Below are 21,844 nucleotides of genomic sequence, written 5' to 3' on the forward strand. Positions count from 1 at the left end.
TTCCGACTATACCATATCTATCACACCAACTAATCCCAACCTATGCTTAAGTTTGTTAACACAAAATCAATGTTAATCAATAACTAAAGGACATGTTTCTGAAATGAGAAGTTTTTTTTCTTTAATTTATTAACAGTTTTGGGTCATCCCATGCCAAGTGGTGCAAATTTTAATGAGGTCCCTCATGGACCATCTCAGATTTTATTGAAACTTTTTGATTTTGTACATATATATGTTAAAAGCATGTTTTGAAAATTTTAGATCAATATCTAATATGGTTCTTGAGAAAACGCTATTTAAGTAGTGGGCTATTTTGCATAAAATTTCACTCTACAAGAAAAAAGGGTTTTTTCATCATTTTTAACAGCCAATAACTTTTGAACAAGTTAGTTTTATACTTCAATTATTATAAGATAGCAAGTGTGCTGTGGATACTTTGAAAAAAGAAAAAAATATTATTTCTGGCATCTTAACTTTTTCCATAATGGCGGGCTAAAGTTGATTTTTTTGTTTTAAGAATAAGTTTTTTTGTGATTTTAAAGACCTTAATCTTAAAAACTAGTTACAAAGTTAATACAAATCAAATTGCCTGCTGATCTACATGTGGTGGATAAACATTTTTAAAACAATCAGTTGATTAAAGAGCTGCATTCAAAAGTTATAGGTCTCCAAAATGAGTCAGATCGAGATTTTCGTAAAATTAATCTGTGATGCAAAGCATCTGTTACCTAAGATGGCACTTTTTTTTTTTTATAAAATTTTTTATACGCATCAATTAAAGACTGTTAATTAATAAAAACCAAAAAAATTATTGGGCGCTTATTTATAACCTCCAAAAGGTAGTCTCTAAAAGTCAGGTAAATTTTCCATAAAAAACTATTACTTTTTAAAAGTTTAGTTATTGTTTCATTTAATTCTATATTACTAGTATGTCAATCTAAAAAGTACTAATAAAACCAAATAAATTGTTGTATTTTAGAACCAATTAATAATAAGTAATATGCCTGAGCTTTCTACTTGCTGTATTGGTAAAGCATTAAATGAACAGTGCTATCTATCTAATAAAAGTAAACGCTTCCAAGAACTGTCTAAACTAAACCAAGAGCTTATTTCTTTGAGAAGCAAAATAAATCCCATAGATTTTATTTGTAGCTATCACGAGAAAGTTTACTTGTCGAGGTATGAGAATGAACATCGCAGGTATTGTTGTAATCCGTTGAACAAGCACGCAAAAAATGTGAAAAGTAAGTTTCAATATTTAATATCTTAATTTAATAAAAATACCTTAATAACACTAAATAAATAAATAAAAAAAAATTTAATAATTATTTCCGCTATTTTTTAGGTTCTCTTAGAGTTATCAGTTTTTCATATGCCAAAGATTTTGGTTTAATACCTGGTCAAAAAATTTGCACTAGTTGCAGAAAAGTTCTGAATTGCAAACATAATACAAAAGAAAATGAACTCCAAGAAAAAGAAATTTATGTTGACAACCATACATTAAAAGAAGATCTTAATTCAAGTATTGCAAGTTTTGGATGCTCACCTCTAAAACTTGTTTCAAAAAAAGATAGAGTTGCATATGGAAAGCGTAAAATTGATAGCGTAAGAGCTCATACACAAAAGGCTGTTGCCAATGTGCTAGGTTTAGAAATAGCTGCACTTTGTGGAATTGAATCACCCTCAAAAAATTGTTTGAAAAAAACAAACACAGATTTAGACAATATTATGACTCAAATTAAGTCAAAATTTGAAAAAACATTGTCAAATTCTGAAAAAATCACACTTCTTACACTTACTCCAGACAGTTGGTCAATAGAGAAAACTCAGAAGTTTTTTTTTACTTCAAAAAGATCTGTAGTACAAGCCAGAAAATTAAGTAAAAAAAGTGGAATACTATCAAAACCTTCTCCAAAATCGGGTAGAAAACTAAGCGAAGATGTAATTACAGAGGTTGATTATTTCTACGAATGTGATGAATATTCAAGGGTTTGTCCAGGAAAAAAAGAGTTTGTTTCAGTTAAAGTAGATAGTAAAAAGCAACATATCCAAAAGCGCCTTCTACTAGTCAATATGAAAGAGCTACATATTGAGTTTAAAAAGAAATATAATTATCTTAAAGTTGGATTTTCAAAATTTTGTGAGCTAAGGCCCAAGTGGTGCATTCATGTGGGTGGTGCTTCTGGTCTGCATGCAGTTTGTGTTTGCCAGTACCATCAAAATGTAAAGCTCCTTGTACAGAAAATTCCTGGAATTTCTGATTACAAAATCTTATTAAAATTAATGGTTTGTAGCATTGAAAATAGAAATTGTATGCTGCATAGCTGCGATAAATGTCCTGCTATAAAGGTTTTGTTAGACTACATTGACACTTTGTTTACAGAAAAAGAAATTAGTGAAGTTAACTTTTATCAATGGCAAAAATCAAATTACCAATGTACTTTAGTACCAGCAACTCTACCTTTAGATGAATTTATTGAAATGGTTTATGAACAGTTAGATAGTTTACGAGTGCATCATTTTATATCAAAAAGTCAAGCCACCTACTACCAACATTTGAAAACTAATTTAAAAGAAAATCAAGCTTTGGTTCTTCTTGACTTTGCAGAAAACTATAGTTTTCCAATACAGGAGGCAGTGCAAGGTTTTCACTGGAATAACAGCCAAGCAACTGTGCACCCCTTTGTTGCGTATTTTATAAAAGATGGAAAACTTGATAGTCAAAGTTATTGTGTTATATCAGATCATCTGAAACATGGAACAGATGCTGTTCATTGCTTTATCGGTAATGTTATTGATAAACTTAAACAATTACAAACATTTGAACACATTATCTATTTTAGTGATGGAGCTGCATCACAATATAAAAATTACAAAAATCTTATCAACTTATGCTACCATATACACGATTTTGACATGACTGCAGAGTGGCACTTTTTTGCAACATCGCATGGTAAAAGCCCTTGTGATGGTGTTGGTGGAACAGTGAAACGTCTTGTTGCACGAGTCAGTCTACAATCACTAAACGATCCTATTGACACACCAAGCAAAATGTACAGCTGGTGTGTTCAACACGTCAAAGGAATATCTTTTTTTTTTGTTGACAAAGTTTCAATAGAAATACATACTACAAACTTCAATTTGGGAGAGAGATATCGTTCTTGTTCGACAATACCTGGGACACGAAACCACCACAGTTTTATCCCAATGTCACTTACCTCAATAAAAATAAGAAGAGTCTCATTTGATATTATTTGCACTAATGTGGATTTTTCTACTTGCAGAATTTATATTAATAAAATTTCCAGTTACTCACCAGGAGAATATGTGGCCTGCGTTTACGATGCTCAATGGTATTTAGGAAATATTCTTAGTATTTCAGAAGAGCATCAAGATCTTAATATGAAATTCATGAAAAAGTCTTTATGTAACAAGTTTACGTGGCCATGCAGAGATGATCTTGTTGGGTACTTCTAATGCATATTTTATGCAAAGTGCAATCTCTTAAAGTCCAGTCAAACAGTGAAAGATTTTATAGTATTGACTTAAAAGAAATCAATGAGATTATTTTATTATTTGAGAAATTTAACTTTTTGTAAATTTTATTATTTTTTTTATTTTCTTAAAAACATTTTGATTGTTTTTCATTAAAAAAATTATTGTATTATAAAAAGGGGAGGGGACAGAGGGGAGGGGACTTTATCTATTGGGATTTAAAAGTTCTTTATCTAAAGGGATTAAAAGGCTTTAAGCATTGATATTTTTTAATTGATATTTCATAATAAATAACATTATATAATTCAATGCATTTATTTATTATGTCAATTTCAGAATGTTATGGAAAATTTACCTGACTTTTAGAGACTACCTTTTGGAGGTTATAAATAAGCGCCCAATAATTTTTTTGGTTTTTATTAATTAACAGTCTTTAATTGATTCGTATAAAAAATTTTATAAAAAAAAAAAAGTGCCATCTTAGGTAACAGATGCTTTGCATCACAGATTAATTTTACGAAAATCTCGATCTGACTCATTTTGGAGACCTATAACTTTTGAATGCAGCTCTTTAATCAACTGATTGTTTTAAAAATGTTTATCCACCACATGTAGATCAGCAGGCAATTTGATTTGTATTAACTTTGTAACTAGTTTTTAAGATTAAGGTCTTTAAAATCACAAAAAAACTTATTCTTAAAACAAAAAAATCAACTTTAGCCCGCCATTATGGAAAAAGTTAAGATGCCAGAAATAATATTTTTTCTTTTCAAAGTATCCACAGCACACTTGCTATCTTATAATAATTGAAGTATAAAACTAACTTGTTCAAAAGCTATTGGCTGTTAAAAATGATGAAAAAACCCTTTTTTCTTGTAGAGTGAAATTTTATGCAAAATAGCCCACTACTTAAATAGCGTTTTCTCAAGAACCATATTAGATATTGATCTAAAATTTTCAAAACATGCTTTTAACATATATATGTACAAAATCAAAAAGTTTCAATAAAATCTGAGATGGTCCATAAGGGACCTTTGCACCACTTGGCATGGAATGACCTTTTTACATTATGGTGATTAGAAACAATTTTACTATGATGTCATCAACAATACTTTTATTGCCTATCTGGTAATAACTATGGTCATTCTCGATCAAAAATTATACAAAATCTATAAAAAATATTTAGTTAAAAATTTTTATTTTTAAATCATATTATTTTCAAAAATAAATAAAATAAATCTTTTATTGATGACATAAATGGTTTAATTTTTGACTAGTTTATTGTTTGTTTCACAATATAGACTAATCACTTTACTACAAGATAATGTAAATTCACCTTGTATGTAAAAGTATTGTTGTCATTTTACTATCATTGTACTTTTTTTTTTAATTATCCACCACCCCAAGGCCAAAAAGGCCACCATGGTTGAGGAGGCTACTTTTGTGGTTACAATCGACTCTCAACTCTAAAACTCTGAAACACGAACCTCGACAAACAAAGAACGCTGTGCAGAAAAACAAGTTGAGCGCAGTACTACCAGGGATGTGGTGGGGATCGAACTCAAAACTTCTCACTTATGAGGCGAGCGTTCTACCACAACATCACTACCGCATACATAGACCTGAAGATAAGATTGCTTTGTATGTAAAAGCATTGTAACCCTATCACTTCACTTCAAGATAATTCCTTTGTATGTAAAAATATTGTTACCCCATCATTTCACTTCAAGATAAAAAAAAGTTACCTTGTATGTAAAAGTATTGATCTTATCAGCTAAACCATTAAAAGCAATTTTATATTGGTCGACTACAAAAAGTTTATCAGAATATTCCTTGCGCAGTTGTTCATTTTTAATATTAAACTCTGATTGGATATTGTCAGCTGTAAACAAAAATTAGTATTTTTAAAAATTTAATATAAAAGGAAACTATATAAAAAACTTTATATAAATAGAAAATATAAACAAGGAGCTAATACTATGGAAATAAACCATCACTATAAAGTTTAAGGCTTTTTTCTCCTTTTTTCTTTCTCCAAATTTTAAAATAACTTTTCTTTGTCTTTTTTTTATTTGTGTGATTAAGCAAAAAACAAACTTGTGAAAGCTAATTAATTATAAAACTACACACACACACAAATACTTTATAGAATGTTTTTACTTTTAATAAAACATTTTAATTCAATCTATAAATTTTTAAAAAAAGGTTTTTAATAAAAATAAAGTAAAAATATTTTTTTAAATCATTTTACTTTATTTTAATTCATTTGTTTTTTCATTTTTTACACCCATTTAAATATACATTAATTGACTGACTTTATCAACACAGCAAGTGAACATATATCAACAAATTTTGGAGGGATAGGCGTAATAAGTGTATATACATATTAAATAAGGTTTTTGTTTTAAATAAAATTACTTCCAACAAGACTGCAAGCAATCACTATTTATGTTGGAAATTACTAGAAAGTAAAGTATTTACTTAAGGTTATCAATCAATCACTATTCAAGTTAGGAGTTATTAGAAAGTAAAGAAGAAAATTTACCTGTGGTTACCAGGCAAATATGGTTACGAAGCAAACACTACTTTAGTTGGGAGTTACTATAAAGTAAAGAAGAAAGTTAAAGAGCATGCAAACTGTAGATTCTTAGAGAAAATAACAAGATGTTGAAAGGTTTTATGAGCATAACAGAACAGTCGGTGCAAACAGATGATAAAAAGCAATCCTAGCAAGATTGCCATTTGGTTGGTTGAACAAAGGATAACAACTTACTTGATTTGCAACCATGGTTTAAGTTTAGACAAGAGATAGGACTTTATTTATAGCAAATAGTACAAATACAAACGAGACTCATTAAAGTAGAAAATGGAACCATGAGTAAGAAAATGGCAAGTATAATAAAAAGAGGCAACCTTAGCAGATGCTAAAAAGAGAAGCAACCTTAATAAAGAGAGGCAACCTTAGCCTGGACATATACTTACTATTAAAGTCTTTGCAAATCAAATGATAACAGGTCCCAACACTGAGATCAATCAGGATGAAACAGCTGAGCTTAAATAAATCACGCAAATTAAAAGTTTGATGAACTTTGCAAGAAATACATTACTACAGATGAAATGTTACATAACAAAGAAAAAAAAAAGATTAAAACAATTTAGTGGTAATGATTGTTTTTTTATGCTGATAAAATCAGTCTCTTGGAGAGCTTATATCTTATGAAGCTGTAGTCTCATTAGGTTATCACAAAAATTGTTGCATATCCACTACAAATGTAACACAAGTTTACATCTGTCAACCGTTTAGATAAAGAAAAGTGAAAAGCTGCATTTGTTCTTGGTATTTTCTAAAATGTTAAGTGACACTTAACATTTAACTTTTAACTCAACATTTAGTTTTTTAACTTGACACTTAACTTTTTTAATTTAACACTTAATTTTTTTCTAAAATGTTAAGTGACATTTAACATTTTAGAAAATACCACACACTCAAAAAATACAAAACTTCCTCATAGAAAGGTTCCTCATAGAGGCTTCTTCGTAGAAGCTTCCTCATAGAAAAAACAGGTAATTTGTTAAAAAATTTATAAATAATAAAATATTAAGATGTCACATTTTAGAAAAAAAGACACTCTTTTGAAAACTACTAAGCTACTTCATAGAAAAAAAAAATGTGGCTTGTTAAGAAATTTTCACAAAACAACAGTTTGCTTGAGCCAAAGAAACAATAATCAATATTATTCTATAAATACAGTTTTTCAAATATTCTATTAAGAAAGCTTCAAGTGACAAAAAGTTTTGATTTAATCTTTGCTTCTATTGGTTCAATGGAAAATAGATTCAAATAATACAATGATGAATACAACATCAGTTGACATTTCTTGATCCCAGATAAAAATCAAAATTCTTTAAAGTAAATTTTTTTTTAAGAAACTAAAACAAATATAATAAATATTCCTTATTAATTTAAAAAAACTCAAGAAATGATAAAAAATATGAAGCCTAATAAACAACTCTTCAGACAGTGAATGACAAACTCCTGACAGTGAATGAGAAGTTTTGTTGCAAAGAAAATTGCCTTAACAAAAATAGATGTCCTTTGGAGTGATGGCAATTACACAAGATCCAATTTCCACTTTTAGAAGAGCTAACAATGAAGTATTTAAGTTCCCCATGCTTTTCAGTGGAAAGCCAAAGACTCTTTAATATTGGTGGAAACAAGTACACTTTGAAAAAAAATTGTTCAATGGCAGCTAATTCCAAAATGTTAATGTTTTTAACTATAAGATGAGAATAGCTGATTCCATTGTTTGATTAGTTTTACTATTATTTTTACCTTCCATCTTATTATCTTTTTTTAGTATCGGTAGTTTTTAGTATCAAGAAAAAATTTGCACATGGCACAACTTTAGATTTAAGATTTTGGAAAAAAAACCCTAAGAAAACAACAACAGCAACAAAAAGCAACCACTAAAAGTATTTGGTACTAATTACTCTTATATGCTTAACTCTCCATATGACTTATTAAAACTTCTTGCATCTGTGTTGATTTTTAACTGCTTTTGAACGAAAAGTCCAATTTTAATAAAATTTTCACTGGAATGTCAAAAATTCATTATAAAAGTAAAAACAAATGAGTTTTGACTAAATCTGAGCAATCTAAACTAAAAAGTTCATTTTTATTATAACATTATATTTATAATATAATATTATATTTATAGTATAATATTATAATATTATTTATAGTATAACAATATAATATTATGTTTCTTTTGTTATTTTTTGTTATTTTTTGTAATTCACCTCCCCAAGGCCAAGAAGGCCACTACAGATGAGAAGGCTACTTGTGATTATAACCCTCTCCCAACTCTATAACTCCGAAACACGAACCTTGACAAACAAGGCTGCTGCGCGGAGAAACAAGTTAAGTCTGCTACTACCAGGGATGTGGTATATTTTATATTATAATATTATATTATATATTATATTTATAATATTATATATTATAAATATATTATGTTATAATACTATATTCATATTATAATTACATTTCTTTTAACTATTAAAATTATATTTTAGCAGTTAAAATAAATTTTATTAAAAAATTTTTTTTTTTTTTAAATACTCAAAATATGATATTACAATAAATTCTTTTTTAAAACAAAATTTTAAATTTAAAATAAAGTTTTTGATTAAAAATAATTATTAGGAAGAAGAACGCATAAGTGAGTTCATTCAATTAAAAAAAAATCATATTTTACAAAATAAACTATCAATCAAGCAGGAGAACAATTTCTCCAAAAGATGACAAGGATAAAATTTTAACTTCCTCAAGGTTTTTGTCAAAATCAAGAGGAATAATTGTTTTTATCATGTTTAAACAACTTATTTTATGCATCTTTATGAGTTTACGAAACATGTTGATCAACTAAATGCCTTTGAAACACATTTAGAAGGATATTTTATATACTTTATTTTCACATAATTTCATTTTGAATATTGCAAATGTCATAAAATGGAACTCTATCAATGGTGCTAACTGAAACTTAGTTTATTTTAATACAGGGTTCCCACTACTAAAACTGAGGCTAAAAGTAAGGATTTTAAGGAGATTTAAGGAGATATTTTCCTAATATTTAAGGAAATAATATAAGGAAATAAAAAGGTCACAAATGACACTTTTTTTTAAGAAAAAGTAAGGAGAATTAAGGAGAAAACATTTGAAACAGAATCTTATTTTTTTCAATAAATTTTAAATATAAACAGAAAAATTATTATAAATTAATATACTGCTTTACATATATATAAATATATATATAATAGAAATATAGATTTGCAAACTATCAATCAACTATATATATATATATATATATATATATATATATATATATATATATATATATATATATATATATATATATATATATATTTTTTTTTTTTTTTTTTTTTTTTTTTTTGTTAATAAGTATAATCCTTCACTTTAATAAAATTTCCTAGATGATTAAAAAATAAATAAAAATAAGGAGAAATCAAGGAGAGCAGTCAAATTTTATCTTTTTTAAAGGTTATTTAAGGACTTTTCAGGAGAATTTTTTTTAAGCATATTTAAGGTTTTTAAGGAGGAGTGGGAACCCTGTAATATTTTTGTAGAACAAAAAAAAATTAGTAAAAGAAAATACCATTTTTTAGTCGTATTTGAAGTAAATTTAGTTCTTGCTTCATGCTAGTTATACCAGACAATAAAAACATTAAACATAAGCTAGTTGAAACAATAAATAAAGCAATAAGAAATGGTGCTGCCCAATTGCAAATCACCTTTAAACATTGATGTATAGTTTCTGAACTAAAAAAAAAAATAAATATGCATTTTAAAAAAATAAAAAACTGCAAGTATAAAATCTACATTGAAATAAATTGCAATTAAATACAATTAATAATCTAAATATTAAAAGTCCAATTTAATGTTTAATGTGCTTAGTTACTGATTAATACGCTTAGTTACAATTGTTGTAATGAATGTAATTGGTTAAAATAGAATCTGCTAAAGTGTAATTGGCTATATATGAAAAGTCTTATTTAATGCACTTAGTTATAACCATTACAATAAGTTTTCTTGGGCAGTTTATTGACATCAATTTTAACTGTTATTAAAACAGTGAACAAATCAGGTATCAGGTACATATAACTTAAAATTAATATTTTACTTTATTATTCATTTTGTAACTTATATTTTTTGTATCTAAATAATAATTCTTTTACTAAATTTAATTATAACTATAACTAAATTTAAAAATAGAATTAGAAACTAAACTTAAAATTAAAACACCAATTTAGTGTTATAATTATAGCACTAAATTGGTGTTGTTGGTGTCACAAACAAATAAACAAAACAAAAAAATACAATGTATTTCAATACTTGTTTTATGCTAAATGATTTATAAGGATACATGGCTACAAAAACAGCCAGGTTTTTTTTTACTAGTGACAAAAAAAGCTGACTTTTTCTGAACTGTTTTATATTTTTTATATATTTAAAAAGTTTTTTTTTTCTCCAATGAAAAATTTCTTATCAATGTTTTTCTTATCTATTATCAAATCTGTATAAATATTTATCAAAGTTAAACAACTTGGGTGGTGGTCCTGCACCATGGTGCTTCACATATAATATTTCAGGCGCTAAATAGAAGAAAATATGCACTCACATTGACATGAAATTAATGGAAAGGTAGCAAGTAAATTTTTGATGCTTTCACAAGCAGGAAAATTGATCACTTTTAAGCAGTAAGCAATTTTGGTAAAGTGACTTTTTATCATTTTTTAACTTTTAAATTATTCTATAAGCGGTAAGATAAAAGAAGTAATTAATTTTTAAAAAATCACATTAACTTTTGAATGAAGATTATGCAAAAAGATTTATTACTTAAGTTTGAATGACAATTATGTTAGATTTAAGTGCTATTTACTAATGAAAAAAAGTCAAATAAAATTAAAAATTTATTTTTATTTTGTTTTATTGTAATGATTGATTTTTTTGTTTAAAAAACGCTAATACTTTAGGCTTAAAATATTCTAATTTAATTCTGATAAAAATATGATTTAATTTGAAACTAATTTAATAAAAATATATAATTTTATTCTGATTAAAAAATATATATGATTTAATTTTGATTTAAAAAATATATTTAAGTTTATTAAAATTAAAGTTAATGCTTTGCTTAACTTAACTATCAAATTTATTTAAAAATATTACTTAATATTGTTCAATATTTAAATTTTATTTATTCTTAAAAAATTAGCTTATTTTTATTGCAATTGTTTTTTTGGTTTTCCTTCCTAACATTTTTTTTTTTTGTTACTCAAAATCAAATTTAAAAAAAAAATGCTGCATCAAAAATTTGCACAAAATGTAAGTTAACTTTTCTTTTATAACGCAAGTTAAATCGCAGCAATTATTTTTTAATAAACAATATATACTGGGTTTTGCATCTATTTAAAACAAATGTGACATCCATTTAAAATAATCATGATATTCATTTAAAACAACCATGACATTTATTTAAAACAATCGTGATTTCCTATTAAAATATTTAACACATGCGCAATCTCAACATTCTATATTATTAAAAAAAAAAAAAAAGTTTTATTTATATATTTATTTAAAATTATATAAATTTAGTTTTATTAACATTATATTAATTAATTTTATTTTAATGGAATTTATATTAACTTTAAATGAATGCCATATTTGTTTTAAATGGATGCAAAACCCGGTATAAATAATATTCTTTTTTTCTACATTCAGTAAATGCAGGTTTAGTTTCTTTGAATAAGGCGTTCTCTTCATACCAGGAAAGGTTGTGTTTCGAATCCCACACTTGGACAATTTATCTTCTTTTTCTTTTATATTTCGTTGCTCATATATTTGTAGTTCATTTATCTTTCATCCATTTCATTCATTCATCTATTCTTTTTTATAGAAAACACATCTCTTAACATCAAATTTCTCATACCATCACAGTCTCTCAGTGTATTTTCTAAGTAAGGCGTGCACACATACACCAGGTTTTCCATCACTTTAAAATAAATCTGGCATTCATTTAAAATTAAAGTAAATTCTATTAAAATAAAATAAAATATAATATTAATAAAAATAAATCTATATTATACTAAATAAACAAATATATAAAACCTTTTTTTTTAGAATGTTAAGATGAACATTATGGTTGTTTTAAATGGATGTCACATTTGTTTTAAATGGTTGCAAAACCCAGTACTGTGATATAATTTTAATAAATGATGTTTGAAAAAATAATATTTGCTTTCACAACAAAATCGTTAATAAAATAATAAATATATGTAATTTATGTAATTTTATTAATATGTAATTTTTTTTTTTTAATTATTAATATGTAATTTTTTTTTTGTTACTATATAATTTTTTTTTAAATAAAAAATCATTTGTAGTTGCAATGTCGTAATTAGAAATTTAAGAAATAATTATTTAAAAATTCCACAATTTAACATATTTTAATTCATTCATGCAAATGTCGAGAAAAGAAAGAAACTTGTTAATACCAAACATTTTAAAAAAATGTAATATTAAATTAAATTATTTAATATTAAAAAAAAAAAATAAAAGAAAATAAACATTACCTTATAGTAATAATAAAAAAGAAGTTAAATAACATTCAACTCATTTTGCTGTAATTAATACTATTGCAGTAATTGAAAAAAGGTATATATAAATATATATATATATATATATATATATATATATATATATATATATATATATATATATATATATATATATATATATATATATATATTATTGCAGTAATTGAAAAAAGTTAATGTCTTTAAAAAATAAAAAAATAAAGAGAATTTTATGATGTCAAATTCACATTAGGCTAATATGTTAAGCATTATTATTTAAAACAAGGCCTGCAACTCAGTAATATAAAAACAGATATGAACTTTTTAAATTTAACCAAAAAGCTTCCCATAAATGAAGCTCACAAAGCAAAGCAAGGGAATTCAGTAAATCTGTTCCATAAAAGTCACTAAAAGAAATGATGGAGTCCTCCTAGTGTCACAAAAAAATTGAACTTCTGTATTTATTTTTGTAGGAATTAGCACAAAGTTCTCGAAAAGTATCCAAACCATTTACTTTTTCCAACCAATGTCCCAGCAGGCACAGAACGCCCGGTGGACTCTAAAGAACATCTTACTGACTTGTGACATCCATAAGACATCATATAGATGTCCCATGGACATCTGTGTCCGCTGGGGTGTCCTGCAAAAACTTTTTAATTGTTTTTAACAGAAAATTCAAACATCGATTTTAACTCAACAAAAAAAGAAAAAGAAAAAAGGAAAAAAAAAGAGATAAAAAAAAGGAGATAAGTTGATAAATTAATAAGAAGATAAGAAGAGAAGATCAGTTTATTAAAAGAGAAGATAATTTTTATAGTTTTCTTGTTATTGTTGTATTTATTATTTTTTATCATATTTTAAATATTAGATTACTTATTTTGATACATAATATTAAATATTTATTTTTATTATTGTTATTATATTTTTAATTTACATTTCTTTTAACTTTGATTAGTTTTTTTACTTATTTTGTTTGATTTTATAACTTTCTTCGATATTTTTGTTTTTGTTATAGTTTACTGTTTGTTTGGCTGTTGCATTATTGTTTAACTACCATTATTATTATTTATTATAATTGTTAGTTCTTTAGATGCTGTAATCGGTTGTTCCTAATAATCTATTCATACGCATTTTTTATTTTAACAATTTTTAATAACATAGCTATTTACTTCCTACTTATTGTTTCTTACATTCTCTCTAATATTGCGGTTCCACTATGACTTTTTGTCATTTGTGTAAAAAATCAATTACCCAAAGTTGCTGCTCATCTCAATGTAATATTTGCTTATTTTAGACTCATACAAAATGTAACATGCTTAATGATACTAAGTACAGTTTACTACAATTAAGTCGTTCATTGCGAAATAGTGTATTAAAAGTGTCTTTCCATTCACAGATGTATAAGATAATAAATTTAAATTGCTATTTTCTTCTGATAAACCTCTTCCCGTCTTTTTGTTTAAATAAAGTCTCTAATCAAATTAATAACTATGTTTCATCTCGTGTTTTAGATTCTGAGGAAGAAATTTCTACTTCATTAGACAGTTTGTAAATATTATGATATAAGCAAATTATGAACACTTAATTTTAATAAAATAATCACTCTCTCCTTTTTTCATCTAAACATATCATCGTTACAAAAACACTTTGAGAATTTAAACAAAATAATATCATTAATTAATTTTGATTTTTCTATTATTGGTATAACTGAAACAAGGTTAAAAAAAGGAACATTCTCAATTCATCCAATTCTCATAAATTATTACAACATTGAGCACATACCAATGGTATCCTCTTGTGGTGGTACATTATTATATTTATCAAAAAAACTAATTTCCACATGAAGAGATAATTTAATGATTTACACACCTAGTTGTTTAGAATCCAAATTTGTTGAAGTTATTTTTTTTAAAAAGTCTAATATTATTGTTGGTTGCATTTATAGACACCCTTGCATGGATATTAATACTTTTAATAATATCAAGTCTGTCTTACTTCAAAAAATATTTGCTGAAAATAAATCTATTTTCTTACTTGGTGATTATAATATTGATCTCATGCAATCAAATAATGACATTGTCTGATTTTTTAAACTTATTTTCTTTTTACAATTTTCGCCCGTTTATTACTTTGCCAACTAGAATTATTGATCACTCAGCTACAATTATTGATAGTATTTTCTCTAGTTTAATAGCTAATGAAATTATTTTAGGAAACTAGAAAACATCTGTTTCTGATCACTTACCTCAATTTTGTATTTGTCCCAATTTCTATAAATTATTTATACCATGCAGACACTATTTATATAGCAGGAGTTTTAAAAACTTTAATAAAGAAAATTTTAAATCTGATTTATCAAAAATTGACTGGGACGATATTATAAAGTCCAATGATACTAACACATTTTTTCAAATGTTTATTACTGAAACAACATTGATTTTAGATCGCTACGCCCCGCTTAAATCAAAAACTTCAAACATCGATTCAAGCCTTGGATTACAAAAGGAATTATAAAATCTATTCAAGTGCACAATTTTTTCAACAAAAAATGATAAGATCTAAAGATCTTGTAAATAAAAAAAAGTTTAAAAGTATTTTTAAAAAATATAAATACATGATAGATAATACATTAATTAAACTTAGTAAAAAAAAACATTTAAAAATTTTTTTCTCAGAAAATGTAAAAAATCTTCACAAACTTTGGAAAGGCATTAACATTCTAATTATTGTAAAAAATTTTAATAAATTATCTCCCAACTGTTTGCAAGAAAATGAAATATATATAACTGATCTAACTCTAATCTCTGAATCATTTAACACATTTTTTACAAATGTTGCTCATAAACTCAAATCCAATATTCATTCATTTTACATTAACTATCAAAAGTATATTAAACATTCAAATTTACATAGTTTATTATTATCTCCAACAAATATTCTAAATTAAATATAAAAAAATCAATAGGTCCAAACAGGATTCCGACATATTATTCTAAATTAAATATCTAAATTAAGTCCTAAAAAATCATTAGGTCCAAACAGGATTCCCACAAGTATTCTTATAGATTTTAACTATGAATTTTCAAATATTTTTTTAAAACTATTTAAAACATTATTTATAAATAGAACATTTCCTGATATTTTGAAATTATCTTGCGTTATTCCAATATTTAAAAACGGCCTAAGTTTTCATACACTAACTACAGACCTATTTCTCTTTTATCTAACATTAGTAAACTTCTAGAGAAACCTATGTATTCTAGAGTGAACTCTTTTCTAAACTCATTTAATTGTTAAAATGATTTTTAATTTGGTTTTCGATCAAAACATTTTACTTGCCATGCATTAATAAGTATAACGGAAAAAATTAGGAAAGCTCTTGATACTGGTCATTTTGTTTGCGGTGTTTTTATCAATTTACAAAAAGCTTTCGATACCGTTGACCATAGTATTTTGATTTCTAAATTAAATCATTATGGAACTCATGGTATTGTAAATGACTGGTTTCAATCTTATCTTTCAGATCAAAAACAATTTGTAAGTATTAATCGTTTCAATTCTAGTAATAAATCAGTTTTGTGTGGTGTTCCTCAAGGTTCTGTTCTAGATCCTCTTCTCTTCAGTTCATCTGTTTGCTGATGATACAAATCTCTTGCACATCAACAAACCGTATCATTCTTTATGTGAAAATGTCAATTGGAATCTAAAAGGTATAGTTCACTGGTTAAATGCTAACCTAATATATCTCAAATCTCATCGAAAAAACAGAACTAATTTTTTTTTTCACCTCCGAGAAAAAACTATTTCTTTAAAAATGTTGAAATCAAAACTAAAATTAATAATTAACGGCTATATCCTTCATGAGTTATTGAATATCTTGGTGTATTAATTGATTGCAATCTTTCATGGAACTTTCATATTAATGAACTAAGCAAGAAACTTGAGCCAACGGTATGCTTTCCATAATTCGCCATTATGTTGATAAAGTTACACTAAAGAATATTTACTAGGCATTATTTTCATCTCATCTTAGATATTGTTGTCAAGTTTGGGGTCAAGTTGGAAACTATCGCATTAACAAGTTGCTATCGTCTCAGCATCAACCCATAAGAATAACAAACTTTCAAACAATTAAATCAGATACATCGAAGTTGTTCAAAAAACTTTTCATTCCAACATTTCCAGCGCTAGTAAAGTATGCTAATCTTCTTCTTGTTTTTGACTCCTTAAATAAAAACTTACTATTTCCTATCACAAACTTGTTCACAGAAAGTAGACTACTACATTCATATTCTACTAGAAATATACACAATGGAAAACTAAATGTACCATCTTTTAAAACCCAGAAGTATGGTAAAAATTCTATTGTTTATCAGTGCGCCTGTGAATGGAACAGCAGCCTTGCATGCATTTTGAATGAGTCTAAAAAACTGTATCCTAAAATACCTTTACTTCATCTTAAACAATATCAATTTTAAAAAATTCTGAAAAACTTTTTATTCTAACTTTTAGACATATTATCCTTCCAATTAAAATATTCTTTTAATTTTCTTTTCGTCATTACTATAATTATCATCAATACTTTTTATTTATTAAAACCTGCAAATTATGATTTCTACATGTGCTTTAATCTTGTGTTTACGGTCTATATGTTTCAATGTATGTCTTTGCTTATTATTACTTATATTATGTTTAAATATTGGTGTCAATCCTTTGATCAGATTTCTGTATGAGTGACACCATCCTAAATAAATCATTAACTTATTATTATAAATAATTTTATGCTCATAACTACCATTATAATATTAGTTATTATTATTATTTTTTCATTGTAATTATTGTAAACATACTTATTATTACTATTACTATAATTTGTATTAATTTTTTTTATCTTATATTATAATATATTATTATTATTATTACTATTACTGTTATTATTATTATTATCAAAACTATTGTAAAAATGATTTACGGAAAATAAATAGCTTGTTGTTGTTGTTATACTGGTAACATAACAAAACCAGTTTTTATGATTATTTGTGTTAAAGGTATTTTGTGCAACAATGTTGTTTTTATCATTATCATTAATAGTAACTTTTTTAATGCTCATACATTTTTATCACGTGTCTTTTTTTTTTTTTAACATGCTGCCTTGGAAATACTCTTTCTCCCCCTCTATCTCTTAAGTGAGAATGAAATAAAAATTAATAAGCAAATAATGAAACATATGTAATTAGTGAGCTCTTACATATTTCTAAATAACACAATTGATAATGACCATGTATAAGAAATATTTTAAAAGTTGCTTGCTATTTTATGATAAAAATGTTCAAATTGTTTAACTATAATTGTTCCTTGATTCCAAATATTGTAATAAATGAAATCTTTTTAGTTCATATATTTTAGTTGATAAAATATCTTATTAAGTTGTGGTGTTATTTTGCAGCGCCAAGCAGTGTTATTAGGTTGTGTTGTCTAGCCTTTTTTAATTATTCTGGAGACACACAGTAATGTCTCCAATGTGTATTTATAAATATCTTATGCTATGTGCTATTCTTACTGTTGATAGAGCTACACTGTGTTGATAGAGCTACACTGATAAAGCTACACTGTAGCTCTAACTTTTTTATTCTTTATTTTTCTATTATACTATTATTTTAATTCTATTAACAATAAAATGCAAATAATAGTTTTGAAATTGAAAGTTATAATTTTTTTGCATTTCTTTTTTTAGGCATTAACAGGGTTTAGCTGACTTTCCTTCTATGGTACCAGCTGTGTTGTAGCAGATATAGAAAAAAAATTAACTGATGTTAATGTAGTCTTTTAATGTCATTAACTATAGGCAATGATATTGCTGATTGGGAGCCAAACTTAAAATATTATTTATAGATAAATTTGTATTTATTTATATTTTTTCAAATAATATATCAAATTATGTATAGTATAGATAATATATTGTTATTAATGATTTAATTACTAATAACTCACATTACTGGTTACTTACTACTAGTATATATATACCAAGTTTTTTAATAAGTTTTGCTGTTTGATTAGAGATGGTGCTATAAGGTTATAAGGTTTGTCGTTTTGTTTTTCTAAAGTTGTTGCTACTTTTTTATGAACACATGTGAAGTTTCACGTTCTGTTAACTTATATGTATGTTTACAGGTGTTCAAAGTTGATATATCATAGTATTTTTTTACAATGGAAAAAATTGAACATCATGCAGTAATAAAATTATTATTTTTGAAGGTGTAGCACTAAAACAAATTCATGAACGATTTTTAAAAGTGTATAAGGACTCTTCACCTTCAATTAGAACAGTAGAAAGATGGGCTGCTGAATTTAAATGTGGTTGTACAAGTCTTGAAGGTGATCCACGTGAAAGATATCCAAAAAGTGCATCAAAACCAGATATTGTAGCAAAAATACAGGATATGATTTTGGAATATTGTCAACTAACTGAGAGAATTTAGTAGAAGCTCTAGGCAACTCATTAGGTAGTGTGAACAATATTTTGGCTGAAGTTTTGGGTTTTAAAAAGCTGTGTTCATAAAGGGTGTTGCATTTGCTAAAGATGAAACAAAAACAAATTTGAATGCAACTTTCTCAGCAACATTTGGAGTGTTTTAGAAAGAATAAAAAAAATTTGATGCGTCATTTTATCACTATGGATGAAACTTCAGTTTTTTGAGATGCAAAAGGAATTTTGCTCGTAGATGACTTTCAAAGTGGTAAAACAATAAATTCAGATTATCATTGTAGCCTTTTGGACTGAATGTAAAAATTTATGAAAAAAGACCTGGTTTACAGAAGAAAAAAATCATTTTTATCAAGACAACTCACCATCTAACACAGCTCAAAAAACCATCACAAAAATCAGTGATTTAAAGTACAAATTGTGGTAACATTCACCCTATTCGCCAGATTTGTTTCTATCTGGCTGTTCTCACATCTAAAAAAATTTATGCGTTGAAAATGATTTTCATAGAACAAAGAGGTAATAGCAGTCTATAAATTAGAAACTTAATGAACAACCTGGTGTATATATATATATATATATATATATATATATATATATATATATATATATATATATATATATATATGTTTTGTTTAAATAATATAATAAAAATTTTAATATACAAATAAAGTTTTGTTATAAGCTCTATAATAGTAAAGATTCAATTGTTATATTATTAAAAATAACTTTATATTATTAAATATAACTATGCATTTTTATTTTAAAGAATAACTTCAAAAAAACTTTGATTGAAAGCTATTTTATCTTTCCATTATTGTTCATTCAAAGTTCCATTTATTTTGTTACATTGTTCATTCCAAGTTTCCATTATCGTTCATTCAAATTACGAAAAAACTTTTCTTTCTCTCTTAAATATTTCAAGTTTTCTTAAATATTATTGAGATAAAAAAGAGCACAATAAAAATAGAAAGAAGTTTAAAACAAACAAAGAAGCATTCCCTGACATCCAATACAATAATATTGTTGCAACTACTGATCTAGATAAAGCTCATCTATTCAATAGTTTTTTTGCTGATACTTTTTCAAACAAAAAAATAACAGCAACACCACCATTTAACCTAACATATAAAATTGTAAATCCACTAACAAACAATATTGATCTATGTTCAGAAAATATCAAAACATACCTCAAAAGTCTAAACTCATCTAAATCACTAGACCCTGATGAATTACACTCAATAATATTTAAGAAAACTTGCTTTCAAATGTCTAAACATCTATCTATTATTTATAACAAAGTACTTGAGAGTGGATCAATACCCCAAATATGGAAAGACACAACAACTACATTCATATTCAAAAAAGGAGACAGATCAAAAGCACTTAATTATAGATCTATTAGTATAACTTGTACTTTAATAAAAATCTTTGAAAAAATTATAAAAAATCATATTATGACACACCTGATTAACAATTACTTATTAAGTCCACACCAATATGGATTTCGCCCAGATCATTCCTGCTTAACTAACCTTTTAACTGTAATTAATTATTGAACATCATCACTTGATAATAATATTCCCATCAACAACATTTATCTTGATTTTGAAAGAGCCTTTGACAAAGTTCCACATAAATTTTTTATTTCTCAACTTATAGCTTATGGTATAAATGGATCAATACTATATTGAATTAAAAACTTTTTGAAAAACCATAGACAAAGAATTGTTGTTAATTATTCAAACTGGGTTCCAGTTGGAGTTTCCCAAGGCTCTGAAAATACTTAATCTGCGCAAGAATTAAAAAATGACATCGACGCTCTTGTTACATGGTCTCAAAAATGGGGAATGAAATTTAACATTGATAAATGTTCTGTAATGCACTTAGGAAACAACAACAAATCGATACTCATAATACGCATGATCCAGAAAAAAATAGAAGAGTAAACATTAAAACTACAAATTGCAAACGAGATTTAGGCGTTCACATAGATTCAAACTTATTGTTTTCCAAACACACAACTATTCAAGTCAACAAAGCCACACAAATAATAGGAATAACAAAAAGAACATTTACATCATATCCAGACTTATTATCCTTCAAAAAATTATTTTCAGCACTAGTCCACCCTCACCTAGAATACTGTGGATCAATCTGTAACCCTGGACTTCTCAAAGACAAACGGCAAATAGAAAATGAGTTAAGAAAAGCTTCGAAACGAATCAATGGATTATATGATCTACAGTATGAACAAAGATTGTTGGCGTTAGATATGACAACTGCAAAATACAGGCTACTTCGTGCAGACCTAATCAATGACAATTAATGGTGCAAAAATAACAATAGTGACAGAAGTCTTTTTGAAATAGATAGCCAATTTATTACTCGAGGTCATATATATAAACTAAAAAAACAATCTTTGCAATTAAATTTACATATAAACTTTTTTTCTCCAAGTATAATAAATAAATAGAACTCTCTTCCTAATGACATTGTATCAGCGTTATCTCTAAAAACGTTTAAGCTGCTTCTAAACAATCATCTAAAAAATGAACGGCTTCTCTACGACTAACCCACAATTTATTTTCTATTAGTTATACAAACTCTGTAACTGTCAAGTTTTATATAACTAGGTTGACAGGCAGTTTATGCCTACACAATTTATTGTAAAACCTTAATTGAAAAAAAAACAAAAAAAAAACGCTAGTT

The 21,844-nt window shown here is 26.0% G+C and overlaps 1 protein-coding gene across 2 annotated transcripts in view; it reads right to left on the reverse strand.

Moving 5' to 3' along the window:
- LOC136082354 (uncharacterized) overlaps positions 1-21,844 on the reverse strand; it is a 67,038-nt gene that overhangs the window by 29,341 nt on the left and 15,853 nt on the right. For both annotated transcript variants that reach the window (XM_065801380.1, XM_065801381.1), the window contains exons 3-4: positions 9,672-9,835; positions 5,241-5,377 (exon numbers count right to left, since the gene is read on the reverse strand). In XM_065801380.1, the coding sequence (XP_065657452.1) occupies positions 5,241-5,377; positions 9,672-9,835 (301 nt within the window). The remainder of the gene's footprint in view (positions 1-5,240; positions 5,378-9,671; positions 9,836-21,844) is intronic.

The sequence above is a fragment of the Hydra vulgaris genome, chromosome 07 (assembly GCF_038396675.1).
Source record: "Hydra vulgaris chromosome 07, alternate assembly HydraT2T_AEP".
NCBI lineage: Eukaryota > Metazoa > Cnidaria > Hydrozoa > Anthoathecata > Hydridae > Hydra > Hydra vulgaris.